The following is a 20,094-nucleotide window of genomic DNA, read 5'->3' as shown; positions in this document are numbered from 1 at the left end:
AGTTTAATAAAGTCTTCTGAAATTTGGAATTTTGCCCCATTGGTGATTTATTGTTAAGCACAACTCCCAGGGATCTTTCATTGCTAAAAATACTATTTGCTTTTTATTTAACACTGAACCTTTTGATGTTTTATAATACAAAAATAGTGTCTTATTATTTTAAAAGCTTAGGAGAGAAACTAGCCATATTATTAGAAGAAGAAGATATATGCAGCTATAGTCTGTTCAAATATCAAGAGGTGTGACTTTTCAAATTCACATTTCAATCTTTATTTACATTAGACTTTCAGAAATAGTGGGTGTAAATATTAAAACGCCCAAGCCTGGGTGAAATTTTATTGAGAATAACTACAAATAAAAGGAAACTGATTTTTTAAAGTCAGTTTCTGAAATTTAGATGAAAAGAATATTGAGTATTAACAAAAAAAAATGATATTTACATATCAATGAAGGTTTTCTGCTCATAGATTCATTTCCTACGAAACATAACAGAGGCAAGCTTGGGGAATTATAAAGAAAGGAAAAACCCTAATCAAATAGGTACTGTTGTTCAAACAGAATATTAGCCAAAATGATCCAATCAGTTGCATGAACTAAATTTTTTTTTTCTTTAAGCCATTCGTGCCAGAACACAAGCTCTCAGAGCATTAAGAATCAGTGCTACATTCCAAGTGTTTGCTTCCAACCGACGGGGGGATGGGAAAGATACATTCCCTGGAAATGGGGTGGGGGGGACAAAGAAGGCACCAGTCATTGGCAAACAAGGAATTCAGCCCCAATGGAGGCATGATTCTCCAAGTAAGCATTATTCATTTGTATTCTAGGGTATATTTAACAGCTACGTGAATCAACCTAAACATAATAAATTCAAGTTGCCGTATCTTTAATTTCACCATTGTTCAGAATTACACCATAGAATGCAACATAACCTGTGAAAATTTTTCTTTTTTTTTTTGAGACGGAGTCTCGCTCTGTCGCCGGGGCTGGAGTGCAGTGGCCGGATCTCAGCTCACTGCAAGCTCCGCCTCCCGGGTTCAAGCCATTCTCCTGCCTCAGCCTCCCGAGTAGCTGGGACTACAGGCGCCCGCCACCTCGCCCGGCTAATTTTTTGTATTTTTTAGTAGAGACGGGGTTTCACAGTGTTCGCCAGGATGGTCTCGATCTCCTGACCTCGTGATCCGCCCGTCTCGGCCTCCCAAAGTGCTGGGATTACAGGCTTGAGCCACCGCGCCCGGCCGAAAATTTTTCTAAAGAGAGTACAAGGCCGGGCGCGGTGGCTCACGCCTGTAATCCCAGCACTTTGGGAGGCCGAGACGGGCGGATCACGAGGTCAGGAGATCGAGACCATCCTGGCGAACACGGTGAAACCCCGTCTCTACTAAAAAATACAAAAAACTAGCCGGGCGAGGTGGCGGGCGCCTGTAGTCCCAGCTACTCGGGAGGCTGAGGCAGGAGAATGGCGTGAACCCGGGAGGCGGAGCTTGCAGTGAGCTGAGATCCGGCCACTGCACTCCAGCCTGGGCGACAGAGCGAGACTCCGTCTCAAAAAAAAAAAAAAAAAAAAAAAGAGAGTACAAAAAGTAGCAAAGTATACCTTCATGGAATGAGTTTCATACTAAACTTTGTTTTCATATTTGTCTAAGGAATTCAGACAATTAGAGGTTCACCCTGTCATCAGACATGGTGATGGCTGTCATGGTTTTAGGTCTTTGTTTGAAACAAAATCAGTGCTTATCACTGTAAAACACAGTAGCTTACAGTATGTCAATTGAGGATCTCCATAATTTATTGACTCAATCTTTTGCTTATCAAAAACAGCAATACATTTCTCTAAAGATCTTTAGGGGGCAATCTCAGAAATACACATACACACACACACAAATTCCTGGTTTCTAGGTGGAATTTAAATATAATTCTATTTTATTGCAATATTAAGATTTCAAATTTAAAATTAAAGAAACCCAAGAATTATAGAGGTTATCAAAGACATATTAACTTGTTCTTGGAGTAAGTTCAAAATTAATAACAAAGGTATTATTATGCTAATATATACTTTATGATATTCTGCCCAATAGAAGAGACTGAGAATCTGACTCTGGCAGTTTCTGACCTCCCTTTACTTTGAATTAATGATGTGAACACTGTGTTCCCTTCTGAAATCTGTGATTTATGTGAAGTTTATGACAGAAACATGCAAGAAAAGCATAAACAGGGAAAAGAAAAAAGCAATGGTGATTCCTATTTGGAAAATTAAATGAGAAAGATCTTTTCTCCAAGATGTCTTTAAATGATTCTCCTGGTCCCTTCCCTAAACCCTGTTTTTTAGAAGGAATTTTAAATGTATTTGCAATTTCTATTTCCAGTCTGAAGCTGGACACAAATTAGTTTGTATACCAATAGAATGCTAAGAAAAGCTTAAATCAATTTTCACCTTTTTATTTATGTTCCTCATTCTTCAGAAACGTAATTGCAGTTTTTATTAACTTTGTTTTATGGATCTAATATTTAAGAAGAAGTCTATCTTTTATGTCACAGCAAGAAGGTTAATGCACTTACAGATTCCCCTGCAATACATCTTGAGCAAGGCTGGGCTGAGCTCCTTCCACCATTCTGAGAAATCTATTTAACAAATCACAGTTGCAGATATATCAGAACAATGATTATTTACACTTTCTATTAAAATATTTCAACATGCTCACAACTAGTTTGGTGGGAACAGGAACATACCCCTGTACTTAGCCTCCCCTGGCTACTCTCTGGCCTCAGTGCTGGGGGGCAGCCCCTTGATGGAGGCTCCCGGTCCTCTGGGCCCCACGACGCCAGGACACAGGTGTTCACCTGGTGGCAGCCACGCTCGTGCCCACTGGCTTCTAATCTCCTGCATGCCCGTTTCTGAAACAAACAAAATTTCACTTTAGATGGTCTCATAAAGCACACAACACTCTAATTGAATTTGCTTCCAGAAAACTTCAGCTGCAAATACAGACCCCTGGGGAGCTGGAAAACTTTACAGGGCATTTGAAGAGATGACTTTAAACTTTATCTTTTCAGAGTAACAATCATCAGTTACATTTAACCTCATTATTTCTTGCATTGCCTGATACTTACTTAGCTTTATACATTTAAAATAGTCACTTCAAATAATTTTGGCTGAAACTCTTGTAATAAACTATGGTGACTGGTTTATTGATATTGAAAATGTGCAAAACCCATAAATTTTGTTCAAGAAACTAGTTATATGCTTTGCTTAGTATCAAATTACATACTTTCTTAATACAATATGAATAATTCACATATGACTACTTCTCTGTCTCACTGGCACTGAAGAGGAAATTAATTTTATTTATTTCAAAGGTTGCACACACAGTCCATAACTGATAACCTTTGGGAAAGTTAGCATTTGGTTTTTACTACTATGTGAACTAAAGAAAATAATTACAAAAGGAATCCTCTAATGCTAAAGAAAAAAAGTACTCAGTTTGAAAGTCCCAAGACTTTCTGTATTTTTAGAGTAACAATGTTGTAACTGACACAGAGTTTCAGAGGCAGGAGGACCTCTGTAAACAGTCATGGAGGCCACCCTGGCCGAGGGCCAGCAATCCACACCAGGAGCCCTGGCAGCCAGCCCAAGAGGCCCCCCTGCTGGACAGCCCCGATTTCAGAACACACTTCATAGTACACTGGCATCTCCCCAACTTCTTCAGTCACTTGCAAATCACCTTCACGACTTTTGCAAAATGTGTTTATTATCTGTGCTATTATTATTTAATATATTCTTAATGAACTTTTTTCACTTAATGCATTTATACAATATAGAAACCTTATGACTAGAAATGATGCATTAAAAATGGGAGATGAAGGAAAAGGAAGAGAGAAGAATTCTCGTTATTGTATAGTTCATTACTGTATAAGCAATAGGTGAGTATTAACTGATGCTGAAAAAAACTGAGAATCGGACAATGAAGGGTTAAATAATAAAACAGGGAACCTAAGGATATTAAATAGGTTTAAATACAAATAATCACTAGAAAATACAAATCCTTCTATATCCAAAATTTTAAAAGAACAAGACTCAACTATACACTGTATACAAGGGACGCACTTAAAATCAAGTGATTCTGAAAGGCTACAAATAAAAAGGACGGACCAAGGTATACTGGAGAAATAAAAACAAACAGAGAGCAGGAGCAGATCACATAGAACACAAGCCCCAAGGTGTGAAATACAACCAAGGACTTTTTTTTTAACGCTAAAAGCCACAGTTCACAGTGAAGACAGAATGCTCATGAACACTATGAGCCGAATAATATAACCATAACCTTTATCAAACAAAGACTGCAGGAGATGTGAACAAATGCTGTTAGAAACATACTAATAATAGGAGGTTTCATACACCATTCTCGGTACAAGGCAGAGCAAGTATACAGAAAACAAGTCAGGAAATAGATCTAAACAACATAATCAACCAAGGTTGACCTTATGGACATATATATTGAACTCTGTACCCTGATAACAGAGTATACACATGCCTCTCAAGAACCCACAGCACAGTCACCACTGATGGCATTAAAGGAAAAAACAATGATTTCCATAGGGTAGACATGTAACCAATACTTTCTGATTATAATACAATAAACTATCAATTATTAACAAAAACAAAAACATGGAAAGGCACTTCCACCTGGAAATTTAAGAGTCTTATTATTTCTTAGGTCACCAACTGAGAGGAAAGAATTTTAAAAAAATAATTACAATGAAAACACTACATATCAGAATCCATGAAATACATTTAAAGCAGTAATCAGAGAAAAATTCATTGCACTGACACTTTTATCAATAAAAATGAAAGAATGAAAGTTAATTAATAATTCCCAGCCAGGCACAGTGGCTCACGCCTGTAATCCCAGCACTTTGGGAGGCTAAGGCAGGCAGATCGCTTGAGGCCAGGAGTTTGAGACCAACCTGGGCAACATGGTGAAACCCTGTCTCTACCAAAAAATATAAAAATTAGCCAGGCATGGTGGTGCACCTGTAGTCCCAACTACTCAGGAGGCTGGGGCAGGAAGATTGAGCCCATAAGGCTGAGGCTGAAGTGAGCTGAGATCATGCCACTGCACTCCACCCTGGGTAACAGAGCGAGACTGTCTCAAAAAATAAATAACAACAATAGTAATTCCCAGCTCATAAAAACCAGGAAAAGAACAAGAGAGCAAACCAAAATAACACACAAAGAAAACATGAAGGAAAAAGCTAAAATTAATGAGAAAAAAAGGATAAGATAAAATCAATGAGGTGAAGAACAGAAAAACAGTAGATCTAATGTACAAATATAAATCCTGGTTTTTGGAGGGAAAAAAAGTAGACAAACCACTAGTTACTCAAGAAAAAGGAGGAGTGAATACAAAAGTAGAAAATAAGAAATGACCCGGGGAAATAACCAATGAAACAAGAAATTCTAAAAATCTTAAGGGACTATTTCACAGACCTCTATGCAAATGAATTTTAAAAATGTAGATGTAACTGATAACTTCCTAAGGATAGTCTGATTACCAAAACTGATCCCATTAGAGTTAGAAAGTTTAAACTGATGATTTCCCAGAAGAAACAGAAAGAATTATTAAGTGACTACCCACAAGAAGCCCCAGAACCAGATGGTTTCCCAGGGGAATTCTCCCAAACCTTCAAAGGCCAGGTAATGCCAATGCTCTATGAAGAAGATTCTAGCACACTGTCTCCTTTTATGAAGCAAAATGTAACACTGATAAACCAGACAGAAAGAACAAGAAAATACAATTACGCACCAATCAATTGCTCGATATCGATGTAAAAATATGAAATGAGGTCTAAGATATTCGAAATATTAGGAAACTCTTAATATAATGTACTATATTAATAAACATAAGGAAATAGTGTGATGACCTCCATAGATTCTGAAAAGTCCTTTAACAAAATTTAAAACTTATTTATGATAAAAGTTAAAGAACACAGGAATTGAGGGTTATACCGTTAAATTAATAAAATACACATTCCTTAATTCATGACTCAATGAGGAAAAACTAATAGCATTTCTACTACTATCAGGAATAGGGCAAAGATGCTCACTGTCTCCGTTTCTGTCCAACATTGTATGAGAGGTATTACCCAATATATTGAGACGCGAGAAATCAATCAGCATTGTAAGAAGGGGTAAAGTAGTAAAACCACTTCCATTTGCAGTTGATAACCATACGTATCTGGAAACCCCCAGAGAATCAATGATAAAACTAACTCAAACAATAAAAGAATTCACTAATACAGAATTAACATACAAAAATCAATAGCTTTCAAATACAAAATAATAATCAGAGAAAACTCCATTTAAAATAATTGCAACAAGGATTAAATATCTAGGAATAAATTTAACAAGAATTTCACAAAATCTATACAAGAAGAATGTAAGACATTCTTGAAAGACACTAAAGTAGATATGAACAAGAGAAAAGACATCCCCAACTCTTGGATTGGATAACCCAGCATTATAAAGATGACAGTTCTGCCTAAATTAATTTGTAAATTCAATATAATCCCAGTAAAAATCCCAGTAAACTATTTTATAGAGTTACATTAGTTGATACTAATGGTCACAATGAAAAACAAATCAGCAAGAAGAGCTAGGAAAAGCCTGAAGAAACAAATGAAACAACTGCTGGACATGAAAACAAGCCACAGACACTCCACAATTAAACACGGTGGCACACACGGAGACAAACCACAGGCACTCCATAATTAAACACAGTGGCACACACGGAGACAAACGGACCAGTGTGGTCGTATTAAAAGTCCAGATAGAAATCAAAATATATATGAAAGTTTGGCTTAAAATCACTGTGATAAGGATGGACTTTTCATATTTACATATATAATTTTCTTTTTTTTTTTTTTTTTAAGAGATAAGGTATCACTATGCTGACCAGGCTGGTCTCACACTCCTGGCCTCAAGCAATCCTCCCATCTCGGCCTCCCAAATTGCTGGGATTATAGGCATGAGCCACTGTGCCCAGCAGGATGCACTTTTTAATATACGGTGCTGGGACAACTTGGAGACATTTGGAGAAAAGAAATTTAGATCTGCACCTCACACCATGACATGGTTTGGCTATGTCCTTACCCAAATCTCATCTTGAATTGTAGCTCCTATAATTCCCACGTGTTGTGGGAGGGACCCAGTGGGGGATAATTGAATCATGGGGGTGGTTCCCCCATACTGTCCTTGTGTTAGTGAATAAGTGTCACAAGATCTGACGTTTTTATAAGGGGCTCCCCTTTAGCTTGGTTCTCATTCTCTCTCATGCCTGCTGCCATGTAAGATGTGCCTTTCACCTGCAATGATTGTGAGGCTTCCCCAGGCACATGGAACTTTGAGTCCATTAAACCTCTTTTTTTTTTTTTTTTTTAACAAATTACCCAGTCTCCAGTATGTCTTTATCAGCAGCATGAAAACAGACTAATACAACCACATACAAAACCAAACCAGATGCATCAGGGACCTGAATGCAAAAGGTCTAATTATAAAGAACTATGCAATTCCTAGGAGAAAATATGAGTGAATTCTCTAATCTTGGTGTAGGGAAAGATTTTCTAACTATGATTCAAAATACAGAGGCAATAAAATCAAGATTGATAAGTTTTACTATATGAAAATAAAAACTTCTGTAGGGCCAAACAAAAAAATCCTAAACATCAAAAGATAACTGATAAAAAAGGAAGAAAAATGTTTGCAACATATATCACAGAAAAAGGGTGAAAACCTGAATATAAGAAACTATTACAAAAGCTGACTGACAAAGGACCAAAAACCTAAAAGATAAATGGAGAAAAGACATAAACAAGTTACAAAAGCTATTAAAATGGTCCTCAAACATGAAAAAAGTGTTCAAACGCACTCATATTTAAAGAAATACAAATTAAGATAACATCAAGATATCATGTATCATCAGAATGGCAAAAATTGTAGAATGTGATGTAGCCCCTGTTGGTGAGGCTGCAGGAAAACAGGCACCTCCCACTTTGCTGGTGAGAATGCAAATTAATGCAGAAAAATTTGGCAATACCTAACAAAGGTATATGCACAGTTTTTAACCCAGCAATTACAACTCTAGAATCTACCCTAAACATATACCTCCAACAATGTGGGGAAAAAGCACATTTGCACGGAGTTCTTCAATAGTGCAATATATTGGAAACAGCCTAAATGCCCCTACACTGGAGAGTGGTTGGAAAAACTAGGGTACTTCTAAGCAATGAAGTACTATGCAACTGAGAAAAGGAAGAGGAAGATTTCCATGAACTGGTCTACAGTGATTTCCAGAATACATTGTTAAGTGAAAAACACAAAGTGCAAAAGAGTATCTATAATATGCCATCCTTCGTGTAAGAAAGAAGAGGTTATAAGAAAATAGACACTATCTGCTCATTTCTGCAAAAGAAATACAGGAAGGATATTTGAGAAATGAAAGAGACTGCTTTCCTATAGACAGTGGGTAAGAAAGGTTTGGGGAAAACGGTGGCATGGGAACAGAAATGAAGAGGAGCGTATAGCTGCATTGAAGCACCAGAGTAACATTTCACATGCCAAAAAGTAAGGGAAAAATGTAAGTAAACCAGGACATCGGGGGAGAGGAACCCAAGTGGAATACAAAAATAATGAACCTAACTACGTTACAAATAAGTAACATAGCCACACTGAAAACAACTACCCCAAATAACTTTAAAAAATACTATTTTGGGCCAGGTGCAGTGGTTCATGCCTGTAATCCCAGCACTTTGGGAGGCCAAGGCGAGCAGATCACAAGGTCAGGAGTTTGAGACTAGCCTGGCCAATATGGTAAAACCCTATCTCTACTAAAAATACACACACAAAAACATTAGCTAGGCGTGGTGGCAGGCGCCTGTAGTTCCAGCTACTCGGGAGGCTGAGGCAGAAGAATTGCTTGAACTCGGGAGGTCGAGGCTGCATTGAGCCAAGATCACGCCACTGCACTCCAACTTGGGCAACAGAGCGAGGCTCCATCTCAAACAAACAAACAAACAAAAAAATACTATTTTGACTGGAAAATCAAAGGCTAAATAAAGACAAAAAGCACTGTATAGAAATGCTGTACTCTAGCTAGTAAATGTGTTTATTACAGGGTTAGCAATTTTGAAATTACTTTATTGGCATTGGATAAGTAAGTAAATACATTGTAAATAATAAGAGCTAAGTTTCTCACTGTTGAAGAAATAAGCTACAAATACAGAAAAGGGAGAGGCTACAATGAACCCAGCGGTGTTGGATTAGAATTTTTAATACATATCCAGACAGAAATATAGAAATATATAAAGATATGTATGTGTGGGTTACTGTGTGTGGGGGTGATATACACATACACACAAACACACATATATGTATATATATCCTAGCCGTGTCCACTAAGGACAATGGCATCCTAGTAGCAAGATTACACTTAGCACAAGAAATTGGTTTCTAAATACCACTTTGCCATAAAAGGAATCTGGACTCCATGGGAAGCAGCTGATTCAGGGAAGGAGCAGGGAAAATACAAGATGAGCCTGAAACACTTTATGGGCCAAAAACTTAGAACGTTCTTGTAAAATGAGGACATGTCAAAGGAAGGACTTCCTATTGGCCAAAGCTGGAATGATTTAAGCAACAAAATAAATAAAAACAGCACTGGATAATCCACAGAAGAATGTAAATGCCTATTAGTCTACCCATATCAAAAATAATTGAGGAAATAAATAGGTGAGAAGGGATAGGACTTCCTTATAGTTGAATTCTAATTAATAAGTGCAAAAGGAAAGAGGGACATGCATTAAGTAAATATCACAGTAAAAATTATTGTGGGCAAGATCTAATAATAGATGCTAAAATCAGGAGGCAAAAGTTTAAGGAGAAACTGGATGTTTGCACAGTCTCAAACTATCTTCCCCAAGATTCGTATTAATTATAAAGAGAAAAATAGTAACTTTACAGTGGATAAAACCGTCGTAATCAAGTGACAAGGTGAACAACAGCAGTAATGGGACACAAAACCATGAACCTCCTCCATACAATGTACCAAGATGGCACAACATCACTTCTGTGGTACTTATGCCAAAAACGCACACCCTGACTCTAATCATAAGAAAATGTGGGACAACAAAATAACTAACCAATAATCACTAAGTGTCGAGGTCCTAAAAGACGGCCAAAGTGTCACAGATTGGAAGAGAGGAAGGAAACACAACAACTAAACGCAGTGTGGGATCCTAGGTTAGATCTTGCAACAGAAAAAGGATATTAGTGGAAAAACTGGGAAAATTGGAATAAGGTCTATAGTTAACAGTACCACACCAACTTTAATACTAATTTCATGGCTTGCTAACTATACTAAGCTCATTAACAAGCTTAAGTGAAGGATGGATATGAACTCTCTATACTCTGATTTTGCAACCTTTCTGTATGTCTAAAACCATTTCAAAATAACAAGTTTTTTAAAATGAAAAAAATATATACTTGCATCCCTAATGTGAGAGAAATGCCGATTTAAACCCGACTGCCTTCTCATAACTTCAACCCACTGTTTCTAATTATTCCCCTTTGAGCAACATAAAATAAACAAAGCCCCTTGTGTATGAGATAAACATTCACATATTTGATGATCATTCTCAGACACTTTGGAGGCTTGTTCTCTCCAACCAGACATCCCTAGTCTCTCTCATTATTCCATTTCAAAGATGTTCTTCAGACTCTTCATATCCTAGACACCCCACTCCAGTGTTTCTAAATTGCCAATATCCTGCTTAAAATAAACCACGCAAAATACTTTCAATGCCATGTAACTAGCAGAGTAGAATCACCACTTGCCAAGAACTGGCCACTGTGTTTCCACAGGAGAAACCCACATTTGGTTAACAGCCCCAGCAACCACATCACACACAGGTCCATGCGAGCTCCCCTCCCGTGCAGCCCCTTGGCTTCTCCACACAAACGTACTCTCCCATTCCTGGAGCTTATTAAGTTGTTATTGTCTTCCTCTTTTTCTTCTTTTAATTTAACTGTAGGCTCTCCTGTGTACACTAGTTAAATCTGATTTCCATGGAATATGTATTTGATTTGTAGCATATCAAAATATATTCAATCCTTATTCTGCCATATATTACAGTAATCATATTAATCATCTTTAGGACTTTTGCAAATAATGCAGCCTTCTATGTCTTCACCTTAGTTGGATGACAGTTTGAAGAACTAAGACCAAGGCTTTCAATCTCTGGTTATTCAGGATCTGCTCAATCCTTACAGTGCAAAAGGAGGTGTATTATGTTAAAACTGGTTTGCTGTCAACTTTCAATCATCTGGATTAAAGGGGAAAAGTGGAAATATTAAGTATTCCCCACATAATTTTACAAGTTTCAATTTTCCCCCATCAGTAACACCATAGTCGGCTAATAGCAATAATATTATTTCCCTTCCTCTTTTCTCAATAACATGGAACTTACTCAAAAGGAAAGCAAACAGGCATGCATGAATATGAATGAGAACCTGTGCTTTCTGGATGAAATTTACAACACTTATGAAACCATATTCTACACCTTTTCCGTGTGGCTGAATGACCCTTGGCACATTAAGGTCAGCCGACTTGTGATTATCTGCAATGATAAGCTGACATTCTTCAAGGGGCGCAGGGAACTGAAGGGCCAGGGTCCCCACAGCCTGTAGTAGGAGAAAGGAGAGCCAAGCCATACTCTGCCACCAAGGCGAGCAGAGCGTGGGGTCCACTAGGGAACGTGAGGATGACGTCTCAGTGGCACTCAGCCAGCAGAGTGAATTAATTTATTCATATTTTCTGTTACTTACTGTGGATTATTGAGAGCTGACCACATACGATATTGATCTATACACTTACTTGGCAAATAGTTCAGTTGTCATGGATTGGTCTGGACAAAGAAAAATGACTGCCACAGAGGCATTTACATCTAGGGCTGCTTATGTTGAACAAGAAGATCTGTCAGCCTTCGCAAAGGCAGATGAAGACTTACGCCAAGCTAAAAAGATACTTGCACTATATGAATGAAATGAAAATCCTAAGTATACACAAAGACCCCATTACATAACAATAACTAGAATAGACCGAGTGACCAGCATCCTTATCAGAGAAAGGTGAAGCAGGAGCATGGCCGAGAAATAGACGCTGTTTCAAAGGATGCTAAATCAAAATAGCAAACAGGGATGGTGCTGCCTCAGTGATAGAAACACACGAGCTGCCACAGGTCTCAGGAAGCCTCGCTGCCTGTCTCGAGGAGGCAAGGCCAACCATTTGTTGGAGGGGACTTCTTCCTTTATCGGAGGTGATGGTTCCAAGTGAGCTTAATGAATGAAGTGTCTATAAGGGATAGGGGGTTGAAGACCTAACAGTTTGCCAGAGATGAGATTCAAAGCCTTGGTTTCTGTGCTGAGAAGAGCCAGTGCTTATACAAACCGGACAGGGGACATTTCCCCAAAGCCCCCAGAAACATACAACAGAGCCAGAGAACAGGGAGCAGGGTGAGCAGAGCCCAGCGCCAGCTCTGCCGCCGGTGGGGCTCGGCCATGCTGGCAGCCTCCACTCTGGGCTCAACAGGAGGGTGGAGAATAAAGAAGATGCATGGTTTTCAGACCTCTTCAACAGAAAAGCACCACACACTCTCTTCAGTCAGCAAAGCAACAAAATGGCACACTCTTCAACATCAAACACACTGGATTAAGCATATGTATTACATGTGTTAATACGTGAACTACCATATGAGTTAAGCAAATATACAGCAAATTAAAATACCAAAGGAGCTGGCCAGGTGCAGTGGCTCACGCCTGTAATCCCAGCACTTTGGGAGGCCAAGGCGGGTAGATCACCTGAGATCAGGAGTTCGAGACCAGCCTGGCCAACATGGTGAAACCCCGTCTCTACTAAACATACAAAAAATTAGCCGGGCGTGGTGGCACGTGCCTGTAATTCCAGCTACTCAGGAGGCTAAGGAAGGTGAATCGCTTGAACCCGGGAGGCAGAGGTTGCAGCAAGCTGGGATTGCACCATTGCACTCCAGCCTGGGCAACAAGAGGGAAACTCCATTTCAAAAAAATATATTAATTATTTAAATAAAATAACAAAGGAAATCATTAGAAATCAGTAATGCAATTAAGTCCACAAGGAAATATATTTTATATAAAATAAAATAATATCTTCTCATTTTGAGAATTTTTATTGACTAATGGCCCTTATGCTGAAGATCATTTGTAGTGTAAGTGTATAATGCTGGGTAATTGAGTCCGTAGGTACCAGGAACAGATGGCTGAGGGAGGTTTCTTCAGTTCAGTTTAGTTCAAGTCCTACCAAGATAAAGTTAATTCTGCTAGATGGAGCAGCTGATATGCATGCCCATTGGTCTGAACACGGAACAGGAATGCTGGATGGAGCAACATTAAGAAGGCCCCACAGACTGCCATTTAGGAAGAAAGCATTCTTTCCATCAAGTAAAGATTCCTTCCCTATGACATTTTCATTTGGAGAATGATCTGGTACTGTTAGGAGGTTTCTTTCTATGACGTTTGGAACTGCATCGACTAAGGAGGGCCAGAAGTTAGGATTCTCACACTCAACTCCTGCATTACCAGGGCACACTGGGGCTTTCACCAACTGGATCTTAACATCTTGATACTGTGACCTTTTTTTAGAAAGACTCCTCGGCCTACTATGCTCAAGCTTTCAGTCCACACTCTTGACCAAGTCTAGCTTGGCAAAGAGAAGGCAAGTTCTGATATGAACAAGCCAACACTCAAAGTAAGAGGGCAACTGAATTCTAGGGGAGCTGCTTATCTTGAGATAATGGAGAAGATTAAAGAAAAACCACTCTTCTACTTTGATTCTGAAAAAGACATAAACGAACACACTGGACTTGTCGAGGATTAATTTTAGGCTTGCAAGGTTTACCAAGCACACTGTAAACATAAGTTATAGTCCTGAATAAATTAAGGATCTTAAGGAAAGCAGTTATGCACATTTACTTGCAACAAGCAGAGCCTAATAAATGTCCTTTGCATTTACAGAAAACTAGTCTAGATGTTTCCACATTTGTTATTTCATTTGATCCTCACAATAATCCTGTGACAATGGAGGGGTATGAAGTTCTATTTCTATTTTATAGATGAGGAAAAATAAGTAAAAAAAAAAAAAAAAAAAAAACCTTAGCCAACTTGCCTGAAGTCTGGTGATATGAAATGACCGAGCTGGGTCTTAAGTCTGCTTTCAGGCTAGGTGGAGAGATAAGACTGAAAAATACACCTAAAGAAGCACTAGAAACTGAACAATGTATTAAAAAAACTTCAAAACTTAATATAATAGAAACTTAATATACAGCTCCAGTAATCAATATGGTATTGGCATAAGGATGAACATACAGTTCAATGGCACAGAAGTGAGAGTCCAGAAATGAACACTTATATTTATGGTCAAATGATCTTTGACGAGGGTGCCAAGAAAATTCGACGGAGAAAGAACAGTCTTTAGAAGACATGGTGCCGACATGATTCAATATCCACATGTAAAAAGATAAATTTGGGCTCTTGACATATATCATGCACAAAAATTAACTTGAAATGGATCAGAAGCCAAAATGTAAGAACTAAAAATATAAAATTTTTAAAGGAGAACGTTTGAAAAAAAAATCCTTATGATCTTGGAATAGGCAAATATTTCTCAGATACAACACCAAAAGAATGATCCCTAAAAGAAACAAGTGGAAAATTTGGATTTCATCAATATTCAAAGGTTTGGGACTTCAAATGATACCATTAAGAAAGTGGGGGCTAGTGGCTGGGCACGGTGGCTCATGCCTGTAATCCCAGCACTTTGGGAAGCTGAGGCGGACTGATCACGAGGTCAGGAGATGGAGAACATCCTGGATAACACGGTGAAACCCTCTCTCTACTAAAATACTAAAAAGTTAGCTGGGCGTAGTGGCGGGCACCTGTAGTCCCAGCTACTTGGGTGGCTGAGGCAGGAGAATGGCGTGAACCCGGAAGGCGGAGCTTGCAGTGAGCCGAGATCGTGCCACTGCACTCCAGCCCGGGGTGACAGAACAAGACTCTGTCACAAAAAAAAAAAAAAAAGAAAAGAAAGTGGGGGCTGGCAAGATAGCTGAATAGGAACAGCTCGGGTATGTAGCTCCCAGCAAGATCAATGCAGAAGGCGGGTGATTTCTGCATTTCCAACTTAAGTACCTGGCTCATCTCACTGGGACTAGTTAGACAGTGGGTGTAGCCCACGGAGGGAGAGCTGAAGCAGGGTGGGGCGTCGCCTCACCCAAGAAGCACAAGGGGTCAGGGAACTCCCTCCCCAGCCAAGGGAAGCTGTGAGGGACTGCGCCCTGACAAACCGTGCACTCCAGTCCAGATACTACGCTTTTCCCATGGTCTTTGCAACCCACCGACCAGGAGATTCCCTCGGGTGCCTACACCACCACAGCCCTGGGTTTCAAGCACAAAACTGGGTGGCCATTTGGGCAGACACCAAGCTAGCTGCAGGAGTTGCTGTTTTGTTTTGTTTTTTCATACTCCAGTGGCACCTGGAACACCAGCGAGACAGAACCATTCACTCCCCTGGAAAGGGGGCTAAAGCCAGGGAGCCAAGTGGTCTAGCTCAGCGGATCCCACCCCAAAGGAGCCCAGCAAGCTAAGATCCACTGGCTTGAAATTCTCGCTGCCAGCACAGCAGTCTGAAGTTGACCTGGGACACTTGAGCTTGGTGGGGAGTGGAGCATCTGCCATTACTGAGGCTTGAGTAGGTGGTTTTCCCCTTACAGTATAAACAAAGCCTCCAGGAAGTTCAAACTGGGAGGAGCCCACCTCAGTTTGACAAAGCCACTGTAGCCAGACTACCTCTCTAGATTCCTCCGCTCTGGTCAGGGCATCGCTAAAAGAAAGGCAGCAGCCCCAGTCAGGGGCTTATACATAAATCTCCCATCTCCCTGGGACAGAGCCCCTGGGGGAAGGGGTGACCATGGGTACAGCTTCAGCAGACTTAAACGTTCCTGTCTGCTAGCTCTGAAGAGAGCCACAGATCTCCCAGCACAGTGCTCGAGCTCTGCTATGGGACAGACTGCCTCCTCAAGTGGGTCCCTGGTCCCTGTGCCTCCTGACTGGGAGATACCTCCTAGCAGGGGTTGACAGACACCTCATACAGGAGAGCTCCAGCTGGCATCTCACAGGTGCCCCTCTGGGATGAAGCTTCCAGAAAAAGGAACAGGCAGCAATCTTTGCTGTTCTACAGTCTCTGCTGGTGATACCCAGAAAAACAGGGTCTGGAGTGGGCCTCCAGCAAACTCCAGCAGACCTGCAGCAAAGGGGCTGGACTCTCAGATGGAAAACTAACAAACAGAAAGCATCAACATCAACAAAAAGGACATCCACACAGAAACCCCATTCAAAGGTCACCAACATCAAAGACCAAACGTAGATAAATCCATGAAGATGAGGAAAAACCAGTGCAAAAAGGCTGAAAATTCCAAAAAACAGAATGCTGCTTCTCCTCCAAAGGAACACAACTCCTCGCCAGCAAGAGAACAAACCTGGAGAGAGAATGAGTTTGATGAACTGACGGAAGTACACTTCAGAAGGTGGGTAATAACAAACTTCTCCAAGCTAAAGGAGTATGTTCTAATCCAATGCAAGCAAGCTAGAACCTTGAAAAAATATTAGACAAATTGCTAACTAGAATAGCCAGTCTAGAGAAGAACATAAATGACCTGATGGAGCTGAGAAACACAGCACGAGCACTTCATCATGGAAACATACACAAGTATCAACAGCTGAATCGACCAAGTGGAAGAAAGGATATCAGAGATTGAAGATCAACTTAATGAAATAAATCATGAAACAAGATTGAGAAAAAAGAATGAAAAGGAATGAATAAAGCCTCCAAGAAATATGGGACTATGTGAAAAGACCAAATCTACATTTGACTGGTGTACCTGAAAGTGACGGGGAGAATGGAACCATGTTGGAAAACACTCCAGGATATTATCTGGGAGAACTTACCCAACCTAGCAAGGCAGGCCAACTTTCAAATTCAGGAAATACAGAGAACACCACAAAGATACTCCTCGAGAAGAGCAACCCCAAGACACATAATTGTCAGATTCACCAAGGTTGAAATTAAGGAAAAAATGTTAATGGCAGCCAGAGAGAAAGGTCGGGTTACCCACAAAGAGAAGCCCATCAGACTAACGGCAGATCTCTCGGCAGAAACCCTACAAGCCAGAAGAGAGTGGGGGCCAATATTCAACATTCCTAAATAAAAGAATTTCAAACCCAGAATTTCATACCCAGCCAAACTAAGCTTCATAAGTGAAAGAGAAATAAAATCCTTTACAAACAAGCTAATGCTGAGAGATTTTGTCACCACCAGGCCTACCTTACAAAAGGTCCTGAAGGAAGCACTAAATATGGAAAGGAAAAACTGGTACCAGCCACTGCAAAAACATACCAAATTGTAAAGACCATCGACACTATGAAGAAACTGTATCAATTAATGGGCAAAATAACCAGCTAGCATCATAATGACAGGATCAAATTCACATATAACAATATTAACCTTAAATGTAAACGGGCTAAATACCCCCATTAAAAGACACAACCTGGCAAACTGGATAAAAAGTCAAGACCCATCGGTGTGCTGTATTCAGGAGACCCATATCACCTGCAAAGACACACATAGGCTCAAAATAAAGGGATGGAGGAATATTTACCAAGCAAATGGAAAGCAAAAAAGGCAGGGTTGCAATCCTAGTCTCTGATAAAACAAATTTTAAATCAATGGAGATCAAAAAAAAAGATAAAGAAGGGCATTACATAATGGTAAAGGAATGAATGCAACAGGAAGAGCTAACTATCCTAAACATATATGCACCCAATAGAGGAGCACCCACATTCATAAAGCAAGTTCTTAGAGACCTACAAGGAGACTTAGACTCCCACACAATAATAGTGGGAGACTGTAACACACCATTGTCAATATTAGATAGATCAACGAGACAGAAAACTAACAGGAATTGAACTCAGTTCTGGACCAAGCAGACCTAATAGACATCTATAGAACTCCCTACCCCAAATCAACAGAATATACATTCTTCTCAGCATCACACTGCAATTATTCTAAAATTGACCACATAATTGAAAGTAAAATACTCCTCAGCAAATGCTAAAGAATGGAAATCATCACAAATAGTCTCTTAGACCACAGTGCACTCAAATTAGAACTCAGGATTAAGAAATTCACTCAAAATGACACAACTACATGGAAACTGAACAACCTGCTCCTGAATGACTACTAGGTAAATAAGGAAATTAAGGCAGAAATGAGTTCTTTGAAACCAATGAGAATAAAGACACAATGTACCAGAATCTCTGAGACACAGCTAAAGCAGTGTTTAGAAGGAAAGTTATACCACTAAATGCCACAGGAGAAAGCGGGAAAGATCTAAAATTGACACCGTACCATCACAATTAAAAGAACTAGAGAAGCAAGAGCAAACACATTCAAAAGCTAGCAGAAGACAAGAAATAACCAAGATCAGAGTAGAACTGAAGGAGATAGAGACACGAAAAATCCTTCAAAAAAATCAATGAATCCAGGAGCTGGTTTTTTGAAAAGATTAACAAAATAGATAGACCACTAGCCAGACTAATAAAGAAGAAAAGAGAGAAGAACCAAATAGAAACAATAAAAAATGATAAAGGGGATATCATCACTGATCCCACAGAAATACAAACCACCATCAGAGAATACTATCAACACCTCTACACAAATAAACTAGAAAATCTAGAAGAATGGATAAATTCCTGGACACATACACCCTCCCAAGACTAAACCACGAAGAAGTTGAATACCTAAATAGAACAATAACAAGTTCTGAAACTAAGGCAGTAATTAATAGCCTATCAACCAAGAAAAGCCCAGGACCAGATAGATTCACAGCTGAATTCTACCAGAGGTAAAAAGAGGAGCTGGTACCATTCCTTCTGAAACTATTTCAAACAAAAGAAAAAGAGGGACTCCTCCTTAACTCATTTTATGAGGCCAGCATTATCCTGATACCAAAACCTGGCAGAGACACAACAAAAAAAGAAAATTTCAGGACAATATCCCTGATAAACTTCGATGTGAAAATCCTTAATAAAATACTGGCAAACCAAATCCAGCAGCACATCAAAAAGCTTATCCACCAGATCAAGTTGGCTTCATCCCTGGGATGCAAGGCTGGTTCAACATACAAAAATCAATAAACGTAATCCACCACATAAACAGAACCAATGACAAAAACCACTTGATTGTCTCAATAGGTGCAGAAAAGGCCTTCAATAAAATTCAACAGCCCTTCATGCTAAAAACTCTCAATAAACTAGGTACTGATTGAATGTATTTCAAAATAATAAGAGCTATTTATAACAAACCCACAGCCAATATCATACTGAATGGGCAAAAGCTGGAAGCATTCCCTTTGAAAACCAGCACAAGATAAGGATCCCCTCTCTCACCACTCCTATTCAACATAGTATTGGAAGTTCTGGCCAGGGCAATCAGGAAAGAGAAAGAAATAAAGGGTATTCAAATAGGAAGAGAGGAAGTCAGGTTGTCTCTGTTTGCAGATGACATGATTGTATATTTTGGAAACCCCACTGTCTCAGCCAAAAATCTCCTTAAGCTGATAAGCAACTTCAGCAAAGTCTCAGGATACAAAATCAATGTGCAAAAATCACAAGCATTCCTATACACCAATAATAGACAGAGGGCCAAATCATGAGTGAAATCCCATTCACAACTGCTACAAAGAGAATAAAATACGTAGGAATACAACTTACAAGGGATGTGAAGGAACTCTTCAGGGAGAACTACAAACCACTGCTCAAGGAAATAAAAGAGGACACAAACAAATGGAAAAACATTTCATGCTCATGGGTAGGAAGAATCAATATCAGGAAAATGGCCATACTACCCAAAGTAATTTATAGATTCAGTGCTATCCCCATCAAGCTACCACTGACTT

General features: G+C 39.5%; 1 protein-coding gene across 7 annotated transcripts in view; it reads right to left on the bottom strand.

Moving 5' to 3' along the window:
• The window catches only part of CUNH10orf143 (chromosome unknown C10orf143 homolog), a 60,771-nt gene that overhangs the window by 25,087 nt on the left and 15,590 nt on the right, over positions 1 to 20,094 (bottom strand). For all 7 annotated transcript variants that reach the window (XM_033178777.1, XM_033178752.1, XM_033178738.1 and 4 more), the window contains 2 exons: positions 2,728 to 2,892; positions 2,557 to 2,619 (listed from right to left, as the gene is read on the bottom strand). In XM_033178777.1, the coding sequence (XP_033034668.1) occupies positions 2,557 to 2,619; positions 2,728 to 2,892 (228 nt within the window). The remainder of the gene's footprint in view (positions 1 to 2,556; positions 2,620 to 2,727; positions 2,893 to 20,094) is intronic.

Source organism: Trachypithecus francoisi, unplaced genomic scaffold (assembly GCF_009764315.1).
Source record: "Trachypithecus francoisi isolate TF-2019V2 unplaced genomic scaffold, Tfra_2.0 Contig01579, whole genome shotgun sequence".
Classification (NCBI taxonomy): Eukaryota; Metazoa; Chordata; class Mammalia; order Primates; family Cercopithecidae; genus Trachypithecus; species Trachypithecus francoisi.
Note: the sequence above shows the minus strand (reverse complement) of the source record. Positions and strands in the feature narration are given on the sequence as shown.